Raw genomic sequence first — 24,314 nt, 5'->3', positions numbered from 1 at the left:
TGTATACTTTATTAGACAAAAGAATGTCTCTTGCCTCAACAATTCAGACTATTGAAGCTGACATATTTCTCAAATTAATGTTAATTATGTTAATTGCTTAAGAATAACATATACTGCATGTATAGAAAGAACACCATAACATAAAGGAAAATGTGGCACAGGGACACATTTGCAAACACAACTTTAGACACGTAGAATGGAAATTTTGATCCACTCTTTTAAAATTCTAATAAAATATTTCAAGGTACAGAAAAGTAGAATGTTGCCAGCACTCCCTAGTTGTCTTCTAGGTTTGTCAAATCTTAACGATCCTATATTTGCTTCAGATAACATTTTAGTTTTTTGAATAGTTAGTACATTTATAGGTTCAAAAAAGTATAGGTAAATCCTCATCCCACTCTCTCATGTGCCACTCCCATCCCATACGTTTTAGTTATATATTTTCCCCCAGTTTGTGTGTCAATGCAAGCAAATACGAATACATTTGGACTCACCTTTTTAGAGAAATGAAAAAACATTTTTGATATTTTTGTGTCTACACTTTTTTTTTTTAAAGAGATAGCGTCTCATTCTGTCGCCCAGGCTGGGGTGTCATCTATATTCTTAATCCTAATTCTTTACCACCTCTTTTCTCAGCTCATTATTTAATAAACAAGTCATAAAACTCTCACGTTCAAACCATTCTGCTTTTAACTATGAAAAAGAGGTAGCCTCTCATCCACTACTGCTTGCCTCTTTCCTTTTTACTACATCCACAACTCAGTTTTCTAAAAACCGAGACCTATTTCCAACGTTCAAAGCGCCTAGAAGTAACACACATGAACTTTAGGCGAATAAGAGGCTTGATTCCTCTAGAGAACTCAGGAGGGCGGAAGCGCAGGGACCGACGGGGCGCGCAGACCAGGAGGCGCTGCTGGGACGGCCGTGGGTAGGCGGGACCGGGGGAGGTGTGTCCTGCAGGCTCCGCCCACACCGCACGTCGGTTTGGCGCCAAACGCTGTGGCTCTTCTCGTGGCGGGAGTTTCCGAGTCTCGCGAGAAGCGTGCTTTGCTCGCAGACCACGCACGGCTGGGGGGCGGCTGCGGAGTGAGGTGAGAGCGGCTGGCGGGTGAGTGAAGCTGTGGAGGGCAGAGGCTGTTTATGTAGCCAGACCGAAGGCTGGGAGGCCGAGGGGTCGCAGGGAAGGGGTGAGGGGGCTGGAGGACTGGACTGAGGCGGACGGGCCTGAGCGGGACCGGGGAGGAGGGGAGGACCTGTGGGGGCGGGCACGTTTTCCTCTTGTTTAGGTGCCGCGGGTGCCTCTTGCTAAACCGAGCCTTTTAGCGGGAGGGAACGTGTTTTTGATACATCTTTACATCCCCAACTTCTGTACAGTGGTGTCTCCACGTGGAAAGCGTCCTGTGAATATTGAATGAATGAATGAGGTTGAAGAGAGTGTAGACAGGGGAGCGAGGATGAGGAGAAGGTTGGCGAAGAGGGATGGGCGGTTTCAGGGTTTTAGGGGTGGCACCCAAGGGGGACTTCGGGTCAGCTAGGTGGAACTTCCTTGGCGACGAGGGGCTTCTGTTTTGACAACTTCGAAATAGTTGGACATTGGAAACCGAAGGGTCTGGGAACTGACTGTGGTTTGGATATTAAATTTGTTACCTTCACTCTGGGAGTTTGAAGACTAGAGGAGGAAGTTAAGACAATTTCATCATCAGTGTCTAAAAAGGGGCAGTTATGCAGCCATTGTCAAGGAGCGAAAGAAGTATATTGAACGTCTTATTCACTACACGTACTAAGAAAAACCAGTTCACTGACAGCCCCCACCCCGTGCTTGGCCAGTTCCTTGCTACACTTGACATGATTTGTGCTCTGTCGTCAAACTCAAAGCTCCTTGTCGGCCTCAAAGGTCTGAACCTCACATCTTCCCACTAGGAGACTATTGTGCTTTAGATTATCTGGCCTCTAATTGCTTTTCCAAATCTGAAAAATCTGTGTTTCTTGTAGGTTACTTAAAGATACAGTGGAGTCATCATCAGGAGTTGATTCTTTGTTTTTATGGTCATAAAAATGTAGAATTGGAGAGATTTTAGAGATCATGTAACTCCAATTTGGGGGCAGCTTTGGAATTCTTTTATTTCGTTCCCTCATTCAACAAATACATAATGAGCACCTGCTGTGTACCAGCCTTGAGGCTACAGCTGTGGAGCACAAAGAGACCTACCTCGTCTTTGCCCTTGTAGAGCTACGCTCTAGTATGGGAGACAAACTGACCACACACATAAAACCTAATATTGAGACTGGATAAGTGCTGTGAAACTTGACTTGACACTATAAATGCTTATTAAAGGAGGATTTAATTTAGGTAAATCGGGGTAGACTTTTCTGAGGTGATAATTGAGAATTAGATGTCAGGGAAGAGCTTTCAAGACAAGAAATAGCATTTGCAGAGATTCAGTGGCCTGAGAAATACAGCTCTTTCAAAGAAAGGAAAAGTAGAGTGGTGTGGAGTGATGCTGGAGAAGTAGGAAGAGGCCAGGTCACAAAGGGCCTTGGAGTTTTTATCTTAAGAGCAATCAGAAGCCATTGAACTACTTAGCCCAGTCATGTGATCAACTTTACATTTTCAAAAGTTCACTTCAGTTGTAATATGAAGACTAGATTGAAAGAGAGAAGAGTGGATGGGAGTAATGGTGTAACCCAAGCAAGAAATGTCGGGGAGTGGTTATTCAGAGGATATTTAGGAAATAAAATGGACAGGATCTGTGGGGTGGGGGAAGGAAGAGTCAAAGATGACTTACAGGTTTCATATAGTTCACAACTTGCATAGCTGGATAAATGTCATTCACTGAATTGGGAAAATTTAGAAGTTCAGTTTTGTACATGATGAGTTATAGATGCCCTTGAGGCATTTAAAAGGTATAAAAAGGAAAGTAGAGATCTGGAGATCAGTCAAGGACTAAGGTAGAGATAAAAATCAGTGAGTCATTTATAAATAACTGATTATTAAAGCCATGTGTATAAATGAATGAAGAGAGCCTAGGATGGAATTTTAGATACTTAATGGGCAGGTTAGAAGAAGATGAACCTGCAAAGAAGATCCAGGAGGAGTGTCAAGAAAGGGAGGAAAGCCAGGTGGGTACTGTGTTTTAGAAGTCAAGGAAAACATTTTCCCAGAGAAAAGGATTGACCAAAATGTCAGATGTTACTGAGAGGTTAAGTAAGATAGTACTGAAAAACATTCTTCAGAGTTACCAACCTAAGGATAATTTCCCATTATTTAAAGGAAACCTTGGCCGGGCGCGGTGGCTCACGCCTGTAATCCTAGCACTCTGGGAGGCTGAGGCGGGTGGATCGCTCGAGGTCAGGAGTTCGAGACCAGCTCTGAGCAAGAGCGAGACCCCGTCTCTACTAAAAATAGAAACAAATTAGCTGGCCAACTAAAATATATATAGAAAAAATTAGCTGGGCATGGTGGCGCATGCCTGTAGTCCCAGCTACTCGGGAGGCTGAGGCAGTAGGATCTCTTGAGCCCAGGAGTTTGAGGTTGCTGTGAGCTAGGCTGACGCCACGGCACTCACTCTAGCCAGGGCAACAAAGTGACACTCTGTCTCAAAAAAATAAAAATAAAAATAAAGGAAACCTTACCTAGAAGACCAATATATAAGCAGATTTTTTTTAAAAACCTGCTCTAGTTGAAGTAGGGGTAAGGTACCCATACTCTGTCTATTTCATACCCTTATGGATCACAGTTTGAAACCCTCTGAAAAGTCAAATTCATCCTTTTAGTAGGGGGAGCTTAATAGTTGAGGTTAAGTGATTTGTCCACAATCGTATAGTTTCTCAGTGGTAGGGTTTACATTAGAACTCAGTTCTTCTGATTTCTAGCCTGGTCCTTTCTCTTATAATTAGTATCTTCTCTACTTTTCATGATACATGAGTTTGAAATGTGAGTGTTTTTTTGGTTTTAATTATTATTATTTTTTGAGACAGAGCCTTATTCTGTTACCTGGGCTAGAGTGCCATGGCATCAGCCTAGCTCACAGCAACCTCAAACTCCTGAGCTCAAGTGATCCTCCTGCCTCAGTTTCCTGAGTAGCTGGGACTACAGACATGCGCCACCACACCTGGCTAATTTTTTCTATTTTTTGTAGATATACAGGGTCTTGCTCTTGCTTAGGCTGGTCTTGAACTCCTGAGCTCAAGCGATCCTCCTGCCTCAGACTCCCAGAGTGCAAGGATTACAGGTGTGAGCCACTGCGCCTGGCTGAAATGTGATTTAACGAGTTGAAACACGAATTTTGCTGTAGCTGAAACTTGGCTGTGAAACAGAAAGGCTATTTCGATGAATAAAAATCATTTTACATTTTTCTCCCTAGAGGAAAAGATGCTAGAACCACAGGAGAATGGCATGATTGACCTACCAGATTATGAGCATATAGAAGATGAAACTTTTCCTCCTTTCCCACCTCCAACTTCTCCGAAGAGACAAGATGGTGAAGGAGCTGAACCTGATGAAGGTCTGTATAGAGAGTTTAAAAAAGTGTTCCATGTTAAGTTCTGTCAGCTTGGAAATGATACATTTTATTAAAAAGGCTTAAATTATTTTAAGTACAGTAATACTGAATCTTGATGTGTTTCACCATTGTCAGGGAGTGGAGCACCTATTCCTGTACCTCCAAGGAGAACGGTTAAAAGGAATATACCCAAGCTGGATGCTCAGAGGTACGTTTCCTATTTCCTTTTCATTTATACTTTCTGTTTACATCCATTGTTTTTCTTCTTTTACCAGGTTTTGGTTGGGATGATTTGGAGATCTGACATTTCCAAAAACCTTTAATTCAGCAGAAAATATTTTTTCTTAGTCTTGGTTTGGACTTGACTATAGAAAACTTGAAATTCAAAACATATTTCTATTCACAGATTAATTTCAGAGAGAGGGCTTCCAGCCTTAAGGAATTTGTTTGATAAAGCAAAATTCAAAGGTAAAGGTCATGAGGTAAGAAATGTCTGATTTTTATTTTAGACTTCTCTTTTTTAGAATAGCAATAAAACTGTGGGCCCATTATATTCTTGGGAATCTCAGAATGCTTTACAGATACTATCACTGGTCATTGTATCTCTTGACAGATAGTTGTGATATAGTGGAAAGGGCACTGAAGAATTAGAAAGCATGTCTTGTCTCATTTTTTGCCACTCGAGTTTTAGGAAAATCACATCTGCACCTCTAAAGCCTCAGTTTGTACTTTATAATTTAGAGGAGTAAAATTTATTACTTTGTCTACCTTAAAGAGTGATTTTAAGCTTCATAACGGCAAGGACTCTACCTGTAGTGATCACTTATGTGTCCCCAAGATATGGCACAGTTTCTGCTTCATGATAGGCATCAGTAAAGTTTGTTGAAAAATGAAGTCGTTTAGTTGGGCATGGTGGTATGTACCTGTAGTCCCAGCTACAGAAATGTGAGCCCAGCCTGGGCAACAAAACAAGACTCCATCTCTTAAAAAAAAGAAAAAAGAAACAAAAGAAAATATTCACTATATAAATGCACATTTAAAAATTCTCTTATCTTTTAATCATCTGGGAGTGTACATATTTTTGCAGATAATGTATTTTTATAGAGTTTTATAGTTTATAAAAGTATTTCAAATATATTCTCATTTAGTTTTCAACCTGTGGGATAGGTGTTAGTCCCATTATCTAGTTAAGGAAACTAAGTTTTAGAGTTTGCCAACAATTAAAGGCCGAACCTGGCTTTCCCATTTCATAGCCCAGCTAGGATAATGTTAATGTGACAGTACCATTTAGGTGTGGTATGCAGGATAATTTGAAAGGGAGAAGAGACTGGAGGCAGACAGCAACTCAGGCCTTTTATTACCAATGGGATGAGATGATAAAATCCTAATAGGGGCCTGGCATGGTGGCTCACGCCTGTAATCCTAGCACTCTGGGAGGCCGAGGTGGGCGGATCGTTTGAGCTCAGGAGTTCGAGACCAGCCTGAGCAAGAGCGAGACCCCGTCTCTACTAAAAATAGAAAGAAATTAGCTGGACAACTAAAAATATATAGAAAAAATTAGCCAGGCATGGTGGCGCATGCCTGTAGTCCCAGTAACTCAGGAGGCTGAGGCAGGAGGATTGCATGAGCCCAGGAGTTTGAAGTTGCTGTGAACTAGGCTGACGCTATGGCATTCTAGCCCGGGCAACAGAGTGAGACTCTGTCTCAAAAAAAAAAAAAAAACCTGTTAGGATAGTAGTAGAGAGATAAACAGATGGGGCTTATAATGATTGGATATAGGAAGATAAGAAAGGAGGAGTCAAAAATAATCCCAAGATTTCAAACCTGGGAGGCTTGAAAAATGCATTTGCTCAGCTTCTGTGGGCACAAGAGAATATAAACCTGTGTTCTATTTTGCCACAAAAATAAACGTAAATCAGGATATTTAAAAAATCATACCCAACTCAGTTAATTTATTGCCCTTGTTGAAACTTTCAAGTAGTAGTGGTGAATTGGTGCTTTGATTTTTCTGAATAATAAGTACTTATTAAAATAAGTGAACTTACATATGTATTTTGTGTTTCTTCAGTGAGCGAAGGTGGGTTCTGAGAGCGTTTAGTCTTCTGTACTTTCCCCTTGAAAATTTTATTTTCTCACAATGTTGAATCCTCACAGCTTTTTTCTCCGTGTATAACTTGGCACTTACTGTATTTAGTTTTTCTTGTGTCCCTTGGGTGTAACATGACATCTTGAGGTGGTTGACTAGCTACACCCAACAACTGGAAAATGATCTTATGTGATTGAATTTTTTTAAAGAACTTGCACTTTTATTATCAGAAGGGTAGAATAAGACATTGTACTCTCAGTATTACATATTTAGTCATTGGTAGAGTTGATTGTCTTGACCAGGGGCTTCCAGAGAAGGACAAAAAGCAACAATAGCAAACATTGGAGTGTTTACTTTGTGCCAGGCAGTTTTATTATTCCTTACAATAGAGGTATGTATATTCTCATTTTATACATGAAGAAATAGACAAATTATCACAAACTTGTTTGGGTTTCGAGAAAGAGAAAGAAATAGGCACAGAATGGTAAAGTGATTTGTTCAAAGTCATACAGCTATTGAGTGGTGGAATTGGGATTTGAATCTGTGCAGTCTGATCCAGACACTATGTTGTAATCATTTGCCTATTTTAAAACACTGTTAAATGAAGAATGAAATATTTTACAGTAAGACCAGGAATTTATAACATTTTTTATTCATTAGTCAAGTTTATTAAACTTTGTTCATTTTCTTGTAAAAAAAAAATCTTAATTGGAATTTCAAATATAGAGAGGTATTATGTTTTGACAATGTTTAAACTGTTCTTGCTAGTCTTTGGTACTTTGCCCTTGGGGTTTCTGATATATTCTTAAAGTTCTGAATTCTCAATGCTTTTTTCTCTGTATAAGATTTAGGGACCTGTCATAGCATTCAGTTTTTCCTAGAAGATATCTTGAAGGGTTATTTTGGGGTTTTACTATATTTCTGAAAAGACACACATTATCTTTTAACTTTATTAACCTTTTATACTGGGACTTTTTCCTCTGATTTTTAAATATCTGTATCCAGTGCTCTTTTAGACTGCAATCCTCTAAGAGTTTAGTAAATATTTTGCTTATTAAACTTCTTTCTGAAAGTTTTTCAGCCTTATAAATATAAAATGACACCAGTGACTTTGGCATTGCTTTTCAATTCTAAAACTTGCTGACAGGGTTAGTTGTGAGAATGAGTCTTCTTCTGTTTAGCATTTTTATTTTTATGTGCCAGGCTGAAGACTTGAAGATGCTAATCAGACACATGGAGCACTGGGCACATAGGCTATTCCCTAAACTGCAATTTGAGGATTTTATTGACAGAATTGAATACCTGGGAAATAAAAAGGAAGTTCAGGTAAGTGTTGAGATTATTATGAATATCATTCACAATGTTACATGGTACAAGGATAGACTTACTTGAGGCTAAAGTGCTGTTTAGACTCTTCATTTTGAAATCTGTCTCGGTAGAGAGGGAAAATTAATAGTAGTTATTTGAATAACAACTCTTTTGAAACTAAAAGTTGAATAAATGACCATTCCCCCCATCTAACGTTGGTAAAAATGTAAAAATGTCTCTTTATTTTCAGACCTGTTTAAAACGAATTCGACTTGATCTCCCTATTTTACATGAAGATTTTGTTAGCAATGATGGTAAGAATTTAGGTTTACCTACTTTATAACAATTTTGCTTTTAGGATTGGGTCCAGTTAGGGTAGGCAGTATTATAGGACTAGATCGTTAGTGTATATTGTGTATATAATTAAATTGCAATAAATAGGAACAAATTAAAATGCATTGGTACATCTAGAATGTTGTGTATAAAATTTGTGTCTTAAAGACATGGCTTCAGTGCGTTTAGAGATGTTGTAAAAATATATTTAGGCATAGGATGTGAGCTTTTGAGAACTCTGGTGACCCATTGATCCTTTATAGTGCTTGTTAATAAAAATAAACATCAAGATACAGTGTTCATATAAATATATACCATTAGAAAAACTGGCCTTGGGAAATTTGCCAGAATATTTTGATGATGGGAGTTTCACTTGGAGTACAGATCTTGGATATAGGACTTTAGTGAGACCTATGTGACTGTTCCTGGTATTGATTGCATTGTTAGTTGTACGGTGCAACCATAGACAGTCACACACATCAAAACACATGGTTCCTGCCGACAGGGTCTGTATAGTTATCAGATTTTCTGTGCGATGGCTCCATACAAGTTTTTGTTTTTTTAACTTTAGATGTGGTAGAGAATACAGGCTCTGTATAGAATCCCTCAAAGTTATTTATAAATTGCTTTTACAAGGGTGAAGGAATGTGATTTAAATAATCCAGGATTTAAAGTTTTTGGTAAGATGTGGGCTAACAGACCTGGTGAGTCAGACATATAACATTGCCAGTAGTCTGATAGGTTTTGTTATTAGAGGTATGAATAGGGAACAGAGTGGGGTACAAAGGAGAGCATACTTTTACCTAGAAGAGGGGAAAGCTTCACAGATGATGTAACAAGTATTTTGAATGATAAGCAGTAGAGGTCAAGCAGAGATGATTCTGGATATGGGGAGCTGCTTATGCAGAGGCATAAATTAACGTGGACCATTAAGGGAATTACAAACATGCTAAAATACAGGGAACATATAAGAGACTTAAATCAGAGATGCTTGTTGTGGAATGTATTTTATTTTCTTTTTATCTCTTTTTCTTTCTTTTTTTTTTTCTGAGACAGGGTCTCACTCTTGCCTAGGCTGGAATGCAGTGGCACAATGATAGCTCACTGTAACCTGGAGCTCCTTGGCTCAAGCTATATCTTCCCTCCTCAGCCTACTGGTGCCTGTCACCACATTGGCTGAGTTGTGGTGTTTTGTTATTTTTTTTTGGTAGAGATGGGAGTGGAGGTTGGGGGAGTCCTACGTTGCTGTGCTGGTCTCAAACTCTTGGCCTCCAGTGATCCTCCTGCCTTGGCTTCCCAAAGTGCAGAGATTATAGGCATGAGTCACCACACTGAGCCCTGGTCTTTTTTGTTTTTTTTTTTTGAGACAGAGTCTCACTCTGTTGCCCGGCCTAGAGTGCCGTGGCATTAGCCTAGTTCACAGCAACCTCAAACTCCTGGGCTTAAGCAATCATTCTGCTTCAGCCTCCCAAGTAGCTGGGACTACAGGAATGTGACACCATGCCCGGCTACATTTTTTCTATATATATTTTTAGCTGGCCAGATAATTTCTTTTTATTTTGGAGAGACAGGGTCTCGTTCTTGCTCAGGCTGGTAATTATGATAATTTTTTTACTATAATTAGCTAATATTTTAAGGTACAATATATACCTAGGGACAGGGATAGTGTATGTAATATAAATTCGTATTTCAAGTGGTGGTTTGAATTGTTATACCAACTTGTCAGATCTGATGGGCTTTATTTTTTAATTCCATAACATGGATGATGTAGAGAGAAGGTGAAGTGTCAGTTCTGCCATTTTCATATTTCTTGCTTGTGCTTCTATTCTACTGGTAGGCATTTGTTATTTTGCAGAATCTTTTTAAGCTGTGATTGGTGCATTTTGTTGGGATTATTTGGTCAAAATAATATCTGTCAATTTACTTGACTGGACAATCAGAAATAGCTGTTATGTCTGAAATTAAAAAATGAGGTCCCCATTCTCTCATCTTTCTGCAGTGTGGTGCTGCCTATAGTGTAGCTCACGACCAGACAACAACTCTGTAATTTTGTCAGAACAACTGACAATTCTTCACTGCCAGTTCTTATTTTAAATATGTTAGTAAAACTTAATTTTTCTTAATTCTTAAAAGAAATATAAGTGGAAAATATAATTTACTTTCCATACCATTGTGGATCATTTTGGGGGCATCCTACTTTGAGGTAACTGGTGTGCAAGGCTTTAAGAATTTCTTAACACTAATAATGTAGAGAACACTGATTTTTTTTTTTTAAGTTAACTTGGTAATATGTCTACAGATTTCTGAATTTCTTTTCCTTTTTCATTGTGTTTTGCCCTACAAAAGATAATGGCCTGTATAAAACTGTTACTGTGTACCACCATATAGACACTATGGCAGGCTATTAAAACATGTTAGTTTAGTGTAGAACAAGAATATGGTTTGGATTCTATAAGCTTTTTTATTAGCCCAAACATAAAATATTTCTAATCATAACTAAGAACTTTTCCTTTCATACTTATTTTTAATAGTATTTCCATTTGACTTAACCTGCCTCTTTCAAGTGATTTATAAACATTTCTTTATTTGAATCAAGCCTATATATGAAATCTGTCCAGAAAGTGTCCAGCCACACAGTATGAAAAAGAGACATTTATTGAAGAAGATACAAGAAACAATAACGAAGATACAAGGAACAATAACAAAGATACAAGAAACATTGTACATAGGACAATGACACTTCATTCCCCTTCAGAGTTGGCACTTTGGGACCTCACACAGTTCTCCCATTATCTCTTAACCTAACCTGTGCATGTTCAACATTCTCAGGTGTTCTGCTTTTTGCAGGCTTTCCAGAACGTGGATCATTTTCGACAGATTCTTGACCATCTTTGAAGCATTCTTTGCACTGCATTCATTGTATTGTCCCCAAAAGCCTTCTGAATCACCTGAATAGTTTCTGTGGAGTAATGTTCAAGCTTAATGCAAAATTTGATGCAGATTTGTTGCTCTACTTGCTCAGTCATTTTTTTTTAAGACTAGCCAAATGCAGTAGTGAGGAGGGGGGTGCTCAGTCATTTTGAATTCAACAGCCAGACAGTACACATGCTCACTCAATGGCATCCAACACCCCACTGACTAGTACAGTGAAGTCGTCATTGTTCATCCATGTGCATTCCAGTCCACTCTCCTTGGCTGCCACATTACGTCGATGTCGTGCAAACCATTCTCATTATATTAACAGTGGCTGGATACTTTCTGGGCAGACCTTGTACATAACACTCTCATACCTTACAAACTGTTTCTTTAGGTCTGGTACCTTGCCCCTTTTAACTGTTAGTTAAAAGCTACATTAGCTCTTTTTCTCTAACTAGTCTAACACTACAGATGTATTAACTTTTTCTTTTCTACTACAGATGACATAGGGGAAAATAACGGCCATGATGTAACTGCTACTGAATTAGATCCCTTTTTGACAAACTCATCTGAAAATGAGAAGTTTGCTTCTGAGTCAAGTAGAAGCCTAACAGAAGAGCAACAAGAAAGAATTGAGAGAAATAAACAACTGGCCTTGGAAAGAAGGCAGGCAAAGCTACTGAGTAATAGTCAGTCCCTAGGAAATGGTAAATGTTATGCTGGGTTTTATGTGCTATCATTAATATATCAAGGGCATGTTAGAAATTTTAACTTCTTTACTGTCCCCCAAAATAAAATACTTCTAGGAATAGAGAAGTGTGATAAGTGTATGTATATTTGAGAGAGAGAGAGCATGCGTGCACATGGGTGTGCTTGTGTGTGTTTGTGTTAGCTATTTGGAATGCTCAATGAACATGAGTCCAAGATATTATTTTAATCATTTAAGATTGATTTTAAATCCTTCAAAAAATAAATTCTTCCCGGATTCCTTAAAGCATGTGACATGTAACATTATCTTTAGGATCATAATAATGAAAATGTATTATTTTTTTTTAATTAATTTTTTTTTCTTTTTTGAGGCAGAGTCTCACTCTGTTGCCCAGGCTAAAGTGCTGTGGCATCAGCCTAGCTCACAGCAACCTCGAACTCCTGGGCTCAAGAGATCCTCCTGCCTCAGCCTGCTGAGTAGCTGGGACTACAAGCGTGTGCCACCACACTCGGCTAATTTTTTGTTTCTATTTTTAGTTGCCTGGCTAATTTTTTCTGTTTTTAGTAGAGACAGGTCTTGCCCTTGCTTAGGCTAATCTTGAACTCCTGACCTCAAGCGATCTTCCCACTTTGGCCTCCCAGGTTGCTAGATTACAGGCATGAGCCACCTCGCCCAGCCTATGAAAATTTATTATTATGATAATTGCCTAAACATAAAATGCCTTCTGCACCTGTTGAGGATTTTAGAGTGGTTGGCTGTGACATGAATAGATTCTGAAATGTTTTTTATTGTGTTGTGTCACTTTTCTTGTGAGGTGTACTTTTGGTGGTTGTTTGCTTCTCTGTAGGTAGCATCCCTTTCTCACTTAAAATTTGCTATTTTTAAAACAGACTGGGTTTGTAAAAACTATATTTAAAAAGAATTGCAAGTTGGTTTTGAATGAAGTAAGCAGGATTGCATGTCTTTTTTCCATTTCCAATCCAGATTTTCCTTTCAAAATGGGAAAATAAGAGTTTAATAGATACCATGTTTTAAAAACAAGTTTCACCCAATACAATTCTCAAGTGAAAATTATTGACTGCATTATCATGATTTTTTCAATTAAGATGAATTTTTATCTTTACAAATGGATGTTTTATTACTAACATCTAAAAAATTACATGAAGATACGACCATTATTGATGGCAGTAGCTTCCTTGCTGTCAATATCACCTATACCTAAAAATTGGTATTTAAGGCTCACCTTGTATTTGCAAATATACAAATTAAAATTTGCCCAAATGGAAATAAATATCTTAAATTTTCTTTACTGTAGGTCACTTTGACATATAACTGTTAGGTGCCTTTGAGTATTTAAATAATCTTTCTAGTAGTTCTGATTTTGAATGAGAACAGTTATATTTTAATATAATTTGAGAGTTTGATTTTAATACTATGCAAGACTCTTTCACTTTTTAAATGGAAGTACTGTAAAAAAAATGTTTATTTAGAAGAAAGTTGATAATTAACACTAAATGATCATAGATTTCATTTCTACTAATCTAAACTCTTGAAGAGATTTGTATTTATGAGGTAAGATTGGATTAGGTGCTTATGAGTGCTGACGATATGATTTCTCTTTCAGACATGTTAATGAATACACCCAGGGCACAGATAATTGAAGAGGTTCTTACTGGTGAGGATCAAAAGGAGGAGTCAAATGGACTAAGCAAAGACATTCTGGACAATCCACATAATGATGCTCATGCTAGTACTTTAAATGAAGATGAAGAATTAAAATTAGAGGAAACTCAACTGGACCAATCCTTTTAAAATGTGCAGTAGTAGCTTTATGTTTTATCCAGAAATCTTACTGAGGTTAGATAGTCCTCCAGTAAGAGAAAATGTATCTATTAACTTGCTATCTTGCAAGGTTAGGATTAATAGAAACCTGGTATTTATTTATAATTATACTTGTCACTTGTCAACTGAAGTCCTCTATAGTGTTTATTTTCATATAGATATGACTTCATAAAATGATTAGTAGTTAACAAACAGCTTCTGTTGCTAGTGTGCCATTGAATGCCTTATTTTCACTAAGTTGGGTGATATTTTAAGATGTAAATATATACTGAATGTTAATCCATTTTTAAAAAGTAAAAATAAAAATTGTCTTACAGACTATCTCTAGAGGCTTTATGAAAGCTTCTCATTGCTGTTTAGTTCTGCAGTTTAAACTTTTGGCAAATATTTAAGGTTTATGTATTTTGAGGAGTTACTTTAATAACTTAAAAGGTCACATAATAGGCTGACATATTGCCTGGCCCTCATAGGTGCTAGGGAAGTTCAAAGAATGCTCCTTGGTACCTTATCCACTAGTTGGAGAGAAACTTCCAAAGTATCATGGGGAAGAGTACTGGGAAGAATGTGTACAAGAATGATATAAAGATTTAGGGAATAAGGAAGACTTGGGAATGGTGCCTATAAGACTAGAAGTGTTAGGGCCAGATGGTGATTAGAGTTCTTGCCTGGTGGAGGGGATAGTTACAGATGAGAAGCATCATGTTGACAATGAAGTTTAAAGAAGGTCTGGTTCTTGGCATGGAGGGGCGGGGAAACGCTAAGCTGGTTTTTACAAAGGAGGAGACTGGGAAGAAGGTTAACTTTTATAAGACTAGTGTTTGCAAGGAAAGGCTCTCACCTTCTCTTCCCTTGGCAAAAGGGGGAAGTGATGGTGTAGAGTGGCTTCCATCCACAAAGCCAGGACAGGCATCTTGTTCTCTTCAGGCTTTCTGACTTCAGGTGGGGATAGAGAGTGACAAAGATGGTGTGATTGAAAAGCCAAGAAGTTGAGCACAAGAACATGGGGAATGGGGGCTGTGGGCTTGCTGGGAACTGCCATGATGATGGGCCAAGAGGCACGTGCTTCCAGAGGATTTGTAGCTTATTGCTGCCAATAGGGAATCGGCTAGAAGACGGAGCCCAGTTTCAAGGTGCAACAAAGGCCTAGAGAAACTGATTCCTCAGGAGGGCATGTTCAGGGTTCTACCCTCCCTCATGAACTGGATTAGACAGAAGTGACAGATTTGTCAGTGATGAGTTTGCTGGCAAAGTAACATCTGAGGAGTACTCAACAAAGTAGGGTGGTGAGGACTTTTGAGACAACTTCCCTGTGCATCCCGTTATGTTCCCTTTGCCCTGTTCCCAACTGGTGCTGGGGACAGCAGAGAAAGCTTGAATCAAATATGAAATAGGAGCTTTAAATGGGTAGGGGGACAGGACTAACTAAGTCTTATTACTTGAAAGTGGCTGAAAACTTAACCTGACAAATGTCAGAGGAGCCTATGACCCAAGTGGCCCAGTGTAGCAATTACTGGAAAAATAAAACTTATTTTGAAAGAGTTGATTTGAGATAGGGTAACCAAAAATTCTGGGTTTATTAAAAAGAGGCTAGCAACCTGCCTTGCAGAGCCACCATTCACCATCTACTCATAAGTGAAAAATCAGTTTCTGTAATGACCTAATCGCATGTTATTTAATACAACTTTAATGAATGAGAACATTTTACACATATGAAAAAGCTACCCAGTCCTGATCGACTAGAGCACTGAGCGACACATAAAATTAAAGTCTGAAAAGATGGTAAAACATTCATGTAAGAAAAAGCTCTTTTAATTAAGAGTAGTTCATATTCCATAATTGTTTGAAACATCCAGGAGAGCTAGGTCCCTTATCTCCTCTAGAAGTGTGTATAGGCTTCTTCCCTTTGTTTGGCAATATTCTTGATATTCTTCCTGAATGAGGTTTACTTTGACTTCTTGGGCAAGCTGAGCTGCTTCCACAGATCTAGTTACTTCTTTCACTAATTCGTTCTTCAGCAAGAGGGAATTCTGATGAAAAAGTTCTGTATTTGGTATCATGTATGGTTTGTTACTTACTATTTCAAGTCTGATTGTATCAGAATGGCAGCGTGAGGCCTGTACAAATATTCTTACCTGCCATAGAGGAGAAGATACATATTACTAAATCATATTCTTGTTCTTTATGTTGAAAACAATACTTAAGGTAAATACAGACTTACTGTTACATGGTCAAACAAATGGAACGTAACAGATTCTCCTCCTGTTGTTGTAGAGGTAATTTTGTTTTGAAATCGTTGAAGGGATCCTGGTTTCCATTCAGAATGGCTGTCTGGGCCACATGAGATCACGAAACCATCTTTATTTTTTAGGTAAGCAGCACCTTTAATCCCAAACCTGAATCATTGCCGGAATAGAAATCCACAGAGATAATGTGTTCTTAGTATGCAGACCATGTATACTTACCTAAAATGCTAATTTTTCTTCTAGATTAAAAACAGAATCACTTTTCCTGTGGTTTACCTCCAAATATTTATTTCGCCTTAGCAGATGGAAACAAAATATTTTTCTAGATAAGAAAGTAAAATCCTAAGATTAATAGAGATGTACATATATATGTACTCCAATCTCCTACTTCATACTTATAAACTGAATTATACATTATGCACATGTGGTAACTTTATAAATAGTTGCTTAAATAAATTATGCACATGTGCTAACTATAAATAGTTGCTTAAATAATCAAATGTCTGTATTCTACACTTTTAGTTTAATTATGATTTCTTACCATTGCATTAGATGGAACATACCTTGGTATAAATACAAGTACACCATTTGTTCTGATTGAATAAATAACTCCATCAGATATGCAACGCTCATCAGTTTCAGGGTCTTTGTCTTTAAAGTACATGCACTGGAAGAGCTCAGTAGACTGCTTCTGAGAATGCTGTGCTGCCTGGAAGAGGAAGTACAACCCCAAAGCATTATAACACACTTCCCTGATGTTTCCAGAAGAAACACGAAGTTCACATTCCCACAGAAACAATGTCTTTAAAAAGGTAAGATTCTTTTTTCTAAAGCCACTTGTGACAAGCATGATAAAAAGTTTAGATTCTATAAAACTATTCATATAAAAACTGTTCTATATTATGAATTAAATCCATTTTTGTGGGAACTTAGCCATCCAGTATTATTCCCTCAAAAATGTCTTAGAAAAATGAATGCTTTTATAAAATGAAACTTGTTTACAGTTAATCAAAATAGAGGTTGCCAAATTTGGGATATGTCCATTTTGGATACAGGAAAAGTATCACACATATGTCTCACCTTTCTTTCCTTCCAAGCCTGTCCTACTGAAATCCTATTGGAAGTGTGCATTAGCACTACTGTTAAGGAGGACAGTTTAGTAATATGTATCAAAGGTTTATTTGTGAATACCTTTTGGCTCAGCAATTCCATTTCTAGGAATTTATTTATCCCAGCAATAATCTGAGAAATCTTTGAAAGTATAAACACAAGGATGGTTGTAAAGTGGATTGCTTAGAACAGCTCTGCCCAATTGAACTCTCTGCAATGATGGAAATGTCTGTATCTGTATTGCCCGATAGGTAGGCACTAAGCACGAGTGGCTAGTCAGAGTGTGAAATGTGGCTAGTGTGACTGAGGAACTGAATCTCTACTTCTAATTTTAATTTAAATTTAAATAGCCGACATGGCTAATGGCTATAATATTGCACACCAGAAAACTAGACCATTGGATACAGAAAATTATATTAAATAGTTTCTAATTTTCTGTATCACCCAACAGTCTAGTTCTATGCTGTACAATCTTGTAGCAACTAGTAATAATATGAAATAGAATACAAAGCAGCTTCTAAAATTATGATGTAACTTTTTATTGACATGGTGTGCTATCAATAACAGATGTGTTAAGTGAAAAAAGCAGATTTCCAACAGTAGGAATGATACTTTTATAAACAAAAATGTTAGCATTGTCTAGAATTGTCAATAATGGTTATCTCTGTGTGGTAAGATGATAGATGATCTTTGTATCTTTATGTGTTGCTTGAACCTTTACATTTCCACCTTTTGGGAAAAATATCTAATCTATTGTCAAATCTTCCAAATCCATATGTTACCTCAGAACATCTGTAAATGTATTGAAAGCACTGGTTAGAATACTCTATAATTTAATTTGTGAGAATACATGATACTTCACTCTACTACACCATAAAGCTGATACTCTCTTACCAGAGATGATGAATAAGAATTTTAAAATTCCTTACTCGGTTTCTATTGTTGATATGTCTGCATAATTCCTCAAGATCTTTGTTACTGAACAAATTTTCCTTAATTTCCATTTTTTTATCTTTTGAAATGGCTGCCATTAACAATCGGTGCACTACAATATCTGAATATCTTCTTATTGGAGAAGTAAAGTGGGTATATTTATCTAAAGCGAGACCTTCAAAAAGAAATCAGAAGATCAAAATAAACAACAAAAAAATTCTTTCTAAACAACTTGCTCAGTTATAGCCACACGTAGGAAACTGTTATCATTCACCATAATGATGGAACTCTTCCTCTGCACAGGATCCAGTGGAGAAATACAGTGCGTTAGACATAGCCTGCGTTGCCATAGAGCGCAGCAGCCTGTTTACAATAGGATCATTGGGGTCATTCGCATTATCCAGAGAATCAGCCAGTGTTTTATTGGACCTGACAAAGAACAGAAAAACCTTCAATTAGTCCCAAACAGTAATTTACAAGTCAATACTCAGAGAGGAACCCTTCACATGATCATCTATCTGAATACCTTCATCTGCCAATAGTTAAATTTATTTTGGACATATTTCAGAAGCATCTCTTTTCAACTATAGAAATCTAGTTTGCTTTAAGGTTTAGACAAAGAAAGAGTGTCAGAATTTAAATACCTTTTTTTTTTTTTTTTTGAGACAGAGTCTGGCTCTGTTGCCTGGGCTAGAGTGCTGTGGCGTCAGCCTAGCTCACAGCAACCTCAAACTCCTGGGCTCAAGCAATCCTCTTGCCTCAGCCTCCTGAGTAGCTGGGATTATGGGCGTGTGCCACCACACCCAGCTAATTTTTTTTTTTTCTATTTCTAGTTGGCCAGCTAATTTCTTTCTATTTTTAGTAGAGACAAGGTCTTGTTCTTAACTGAGGCTGGTCTCAAACTCCTAACCTCAAGCAATCCTCCCACCTCAGCCTCCCAGAGTGCTAGGATTACAGGTGTAAGCCACCATGCTTGCTCAATAAATTTCTGAAGTAGTAGAAAGAAATATGCTGATTCATACCAGGTTAAGTTAGTGCTTGTGCATATTAGGTGGTCAAATACTTGTTGAATTGAAATTTTAACACCCTTAACCTTAAACATGCTATATAGGTCAAAGAATGGACTTTTTCTTTTTTTTTTTTTAATAACAAGAATTACTGAGCCACAGGGAGTTAAAAATACAAAATAAAACTAGACCTGAGGTGCACAAATAAACCTAAATTAATTTTTCTTTTTCTAAAGAGCTGAGAAGCATTCTATTTATTTATTCTCAAAATAATTTTTAGGGCAGGGTGCGGTGGCTCACACCTGTAATCCTAGCACTCTGGGAGGCCGAGGCGGGTGGATTGTTCAAGGTCAGGAGTTCCAGACCAGCCTCAGCAAGAGCGAGACCCCGTCTCCACTAAAAATAGAAAGAAATTATCTGGCCAACTAAAATATTTATATAGAAAAAAATTAGCCGGGCATGGTGGCACATGTCTGTAGTCCCAGCTACTTGGGAGGCTGAGGCAGTAGGATCGCTTCAGCCCAGGAGTTTGAGGTTGCTGTGAGCTAGGCTGACGCCACGGCACTCATTCTAGCCCGGGCAACACAGCGAGACTCTGTCTCAAAAAAAAAAAATAATAATAATTTTTAATCCCCCCCAAAATATATAGGTATATTAAAAACAAAACTAATAATACAACATATAATTCAATTCTATATTGTGGCTGGCTAAGAGAAAAGGGGGAAGGAAAGGTGGAGGACGATGATGAACAGAGAAGCAATGTGATAGGTGGTCCCTAATGTGAGCTTTCAAGTCTGATGGACTTGGATTCAAATCCTGGCTCTGCCCTGACTGGTAAATTATAGGCAAGTTACTTAATCTCTCCAGACTTAAAGCCCCATCTGTAAAATATGAATGATACTGCCATTACCTCAGCGTTGTAAGGATTAATCAAGAGCATGGCTGAGAGCCCTCGGGATGTATGCCCGGCATGCAGACAGCTCAACCAATGACCACCAGACACACAAGCAAAAGATACTATTGCCTGAAGGCAGAAGGAAAAAAAAATCCATTTTCATAAATAAATGACATTTTAATTAGTACCTGTTACTTGACAATGAGATATTTAAAAAGTCCTCTTTATACATCATTTTTAATGGGAGAAATATTTTATCCCAGAGATGGAGAGTAAAAATGTCTCATTCTATGAAGGGTGGTATAAATTTACCATTGGTGCAATGTCTTATGATACTGTCACAGAGATATGCTGCATTTCAAGAAATAAGTATTGACTAGGATTACTTCTTGGTATTTGTCTAAGGGGTAGATGAAATTAAACCAAAGGTAATGGGTTCCTTACTTCTATGTTACAAATTGCAGTGGGTCAAAAGTATGCCTAAATAAACTTGTTTTAAGTCTCTATACCTAACAATGAAGAGAGAAAAATATCTCTTTAAAAATGAAGAGAGCCAAAAAGTTTTCTATTTTTGGTCAAAGATCTGGCTGTTACATTTTAAGAACTGTAAGATAGATAAATGTACAGCACTCCTTTCCATCCCCCTGCCCCCTCAAAAGAAGAATACCGTGTATCTATGAAGAAGCCTTTTGCTTTAGCACATTCCCGGAGTTCAGAAAAGAACTCCTGGTGTGGAGGAGGGTGTTGGCGCAACAAGGCCTGATGAGGGAAGCTCTCCCAGATCTTCTTGGCTACCCAGTGGTTGGCCAGGATCATGCATTCAGCCACCGTCTCATGGACTTCCAGGGGCTGCTTGGGGATGAGGTCATGAATGTTCTTCTTTTCATCTAGCTGCACGCGAACCTCTACCCCTTCCAGTTCCAAAGCACCACAACCGTCTCGTTTAGCACGGACATGGCGGGCTATGTCAGTCAACTTTCCAATTGCCCACACTAACTCCTCCAGCTTGTCTTGTCTGCTCTTTTCATCCAAGTCTTTGAATTCTGGAATATCATCAACAACGCTGAAGTTTCCATCCAGTAGTTCCTGGGCTGCTTCATAGAACAGTTTGTATGCTGATCGAATAATGGTTCTGCCATACCAGACTTTCTTAATTTCATAAGAGGTTTTATCCAATTCCCACATGACACTTACAGCATACCTACAAAACCAGTAACATTGACAACATCATGATTCAATTCTTCCATTTTTGAAACAAGCAGAACTTAACTCTAAATGTAACTTGAAACAAATGACATTGCTATAGGTTTCTGGTTCAATTTCTCAATCCAACCACTCTACCACTAAATCAAAAAATATTTTAAATTAAAACAAAGTTAGACTAGGTTCTGCTGAGCTCTGAACAAATTTGAAGTGAGTTCATGTGTGAATGACTACTACAAACCCTACCTTGTAGTTCTCTATTTTGATTAGAATAGCATGGCCCTGATAGAGTCAAGTCTATTTAGCTCCTCAGTAAACCAGACCAAAGCCTTTCAAATCCTATAGGTGACTCTGAACTATGATATCAACCTTGATGATAAGTTAAAGTTCATTTACTAAAGAATCACTTTGCCACCAAATCATTTTATTTAAACAATAGACATTTGCAACACATGAAAAACAAAGGGCTAATTTTCCTAATATGCAAAGAGCTCTTACAAATCAATAGTAATAAATCATGAACCCAAAAGAAAAATGGGCAAAGAACATAATGTAGTTCACAGAAAAGTATATATAAGTGACTGTTGAAGATACAAAAAATGTTTAACTTATAGTAGGAAAAATGCAAATTAAAACTACTCTTAAATACCATTTTTCATTTATCAAATTGGCAAAGATGAAAAAATACAACATATTGTGTTGGCAAGGCTGTGGGGAAACAAGCACTCTCATGCATTGACAGTGGGAATGTAATTGGCACAACCTTTAAGGAGGGAAATTGGATTATAATGATCTAAACACAAATGCACATACTCTTTTTTTTTTTTTTTTTGAGACAGGGTCTTGCTCTGTTGCCTGGGAATGAGGGCAGTGGCATCATCATAGCTCCCTGCAACCTTAAAATCTCCCCAGCTCAAGTGATCCTCCTGCCTCAGCCTCTCAAGTAGCTGAGGCTACAGGTGTGTGTCACCACACTTGGCTAATTTTTTAAAAAAAATTTTGCATAGACAGGGTCTAGCTATGTTGCTCAGGCTGGTCTCGAAATCCTGACCTCAAGTGATCCCCCTGCCTTGGCCTCCCAAAGTGCTAGGATTACAGGCGTGAGCCACCGCTCCTGGCCACTGCACATACCCTTGACACAGAAATTCCACTTTGAAAAATTTCTCCTTCAGATATACTGTACTTTTTAAAAATGTGAAATGACATATTCAAAGCAATTCAATACAATTTTGTTTGTAACAGAAACGACTGGAAACTATCCAAGTTTCCATAGATAAGCAACTGTTATTAACATGGAATGATTTCCAGGATACATTGTTTTAAAAAAAAAAAAGGAAGGTGCTGAACAGTGTGTGTGTGTGTGTGTGTGTGTGTGTGTGTGTGTGTGTGTGTGTGTATCTATATATAGCCATCATTTGAGTAAAAAGGAAAGATCACATACCTACATTTGTGTGTGTGTGTTATATCTAGAAAAACACAAGAAATTGGTAACTAAGGGAAAATGATAGGAAGGAGTCTTTCATTAAATATCTTTTGGAACCTATGAATTTTGGACTATATGATTTTTATTACCTAGTCAAAGATAAACATAAACTTTAACTACAACAAATAAACAAAAAACTCCTTAAGTTCATGATCCTCACGCAAAATACCTTCAACCAGGGAGCGTACGCTCATAAAACATTTGTTTTCAGACTTTAGCTGACTTTGAAAAGCCAACAAGAGAGGGAGAAGCAGCCTTACAGCCAGCAGAGAGAACAAACGAGAGGAAGGGAAGGCTAGAGAAATAAAACTGCCTCAAAATAAGTGGTGCAGGGGGGTAGACAGGATGGAGGGGAGACGCAGAGTAGGGCGTGGGGTGACGTGGTAGGAGCATACCAGAAAGAAGAAAGAAGCCAGAAGCGGGGGCATGAGAAACCACAGAAGGGCCAAGGCAAACCTGGAAGACAAAAATTATAAACTCACCTATCAACGCCTCCCAGGAGGGAACACAAATCAGCACTGAGGATGGAGGGCAGCATGTCGTAGCGGCGATCTGCTAAATAATAGGTGGTGGCCCTGTGAATGACACATATGCGGGCAACGTGACCTTCAGCAGCGCGAAGCAGAACTGCTGACTGCGTGGGCTGCAGTGAGGTAAATGGCCAACAGCTCAGTGCAAATTCCCCAAGGCTGTTGCTGTTTCATAAAGTGCAGCAGACTGGGTAATAAAACTATTCCCACAGTCCCACTTTTCTAAGCGATACTGCTTTGGGCTCAATATTCTTCCACCGATATAAGGAAGGAAGAAAAAGTGACAAGAATCTTATTTGTATAAGAAAAATTGAAGTGTAATGATCCAGTGTAATATACAATAGTATATTACTACATGAAAATTTAACCCATTTCAATTTAGTAAGAAACAATGTGTGGAAAGGTTATGTTAAAAAGGAAAGGTAAGTTGATTATTTTTGTAAAGGAAAAAGGGTAGTGGCCCTCAACTTTTTTTTCTGCAAGGGATCTTCCAAACTGCACAAACACGAGATCTTTGTTTTGAACACACAGATACAAAACATACAGTCACATACACACAACCATAGTGCTGATTTCAAACAGCATTACCTTGTTCTAGCTTCAATATCAATATAAGAATTTAGTGCTACAAAGTGTGTCACATCTGCAATGTGGACCCCAAGCTCCAGGTTGCCGTTATTCAAGGTTCTGACTGAGAGTGTGTCATCCACATCTTCACAACCTTTGGGGTCAATGCTGAACACAAGATGGGTTTTCCTCAAGTCTCGACGTTCTTGTTCCTCTTCAGGACTCACCTTCCAGGGATTTTCTGGTGTGTTCACTGGCATCTCACACATCTGTACAAGAGGCCAAATATTCAGCAGTTCATGCACCATAAATTTCTATAAATATCTAATATTCTCAATGTGACTGCATAGAAATATATTCATTCCTAATTACCTTCTGCATCAACTTATGTTTGCTTCTTCTGATCAATAATTATTTATCAGGCACCTCAGATGTCTCAGGTGCTGTACTAGGCTTTGGAAAGTCAGGAGTCAACAGGAAAGACACGGTCCCCCACCCCTGAGGACCCTTACAGTCTGACAGGAAATGTCCTGCAACTTCTGCCAGCCTCCTTACTGATAGGGGCTTGGAACAAAAATAAATGGGTGTCTTAGACGAGTACAACATGTACCCCATTTTCAAAAGATTGTATGTCTAAATGTAGTTGA

The 24,314-nt window shown here is 38.1% G+C and overlaps 2 protein-coding genes and 1 non-coding gene across 7 annotated transcripts in view; 2 read left to right on the top strand and 1 right to left on the bottom strand.

Annotated features, from left to right (window-relative positions):
• Positions 1-1,019: 1,019 nt before the first annotated feature.
• On the top strand, positions 1,020-13,990 carry TIPIN (TIMELESS interacting protein). Of its 3 annotated transcripts, none has more exons than XM_045541406.1 (8): positions 1,020-1,108; positions 4,365-4,505; positions 4,638-4,710; positions 4,909-4,984; positions 7,792-7,914; positions 8,147-8,210; positions 11,646-11,852; positions 13,479-13,990. In XM_045541406.1, the coding sequence occupies exons 2-8, from the start codon at positions 4,373-4,375 to the stop codon at positions 13,664-13,666; spliced, it is 864 nt and encodes a 287-aa protein (XP_045397362.1). In that variant the 5' UTR covers positions 1,020-1,108; positions 4,365-4,372; the 3' UTR covers positions 13,667-13,990. The 3 variants fall into 3 exon arrangements, with proteins under 3 accessions (XP_045397362.1, XP_045397369.1, XP_045397380.1); XM_045541413.1 differs by having other exon boundaries at positions 1,022-1,091; XM_045541424.1 differs by lacking the exon at positions 1,020-1,108 and adding an exon at positions 2,975-3,120.
• Positions 8,645-8,779, top strand: LOC123630899. Its single transcript, XR_006732833.1, has one exon. It is a non-coding gene; the product is annotated as a small Cajal body-specific RNA 14 (non-coding RNA).
• A 1,372-nt stretch (positions 13,991-15,362) lies between the features above and the next one.
• The window catches only part of DIS3L (DIS3 like exosome 3'-5' exoribonuclease), a 32,638-nt gene continuing 23,686 nt past the window's right edge, over positions 15,363-24,314 (bottom strand). For 2 of the 3 annotated variants that reach the window (XM_045541380.1, XM_045541387.1), the window contains 8 exons: positions 23,689-23,936; positions 23,053-23,145; positions 20,552-21,085; positions 18,257-18,411; positions 17,979-18,157; positions 16,503-16,648; positions 15,915-16,089; positions 15,363-15,828 (listed from right to left, as the gene is read on the bottom strand). In XM_045541380.1, coding sequence (XP_045397336.1) covers positions 15,520-15,828; positions 15,915-16,089; positions 16,503-16,648; positions 17,979-18,157; positions 18,257-18,411; positions 20,552-21,085; positions 23,053-23,145; positions 23,689-23,936 — 1,839 coding nt within the window. In that variant the 3' untranslated portion in view covers positions 15,363-15,519. The other variant, XM_045541394.1, reaches the window with a different exon arrangement.

Source organism: Lemur catta, chromosome 1, assembly GCF_020740605.2.
Source record: "Lemur catta isolate mLemCat1 chromosome 1, mLemCat1.pri, whole genome shotgun sequence".
NCBI classification, from domain to species: domain Eukaryota; kingdom Metazoa; phylum Chordata; class Mammalia; order Primates; family Lemuridae; genus Lemur; species Lemur catta.
The sequence above is the reverse complement of the archived record's forward strand: the minus strand, read 5'-3'. Positions and strand labels throughout refer to the sequence as shown.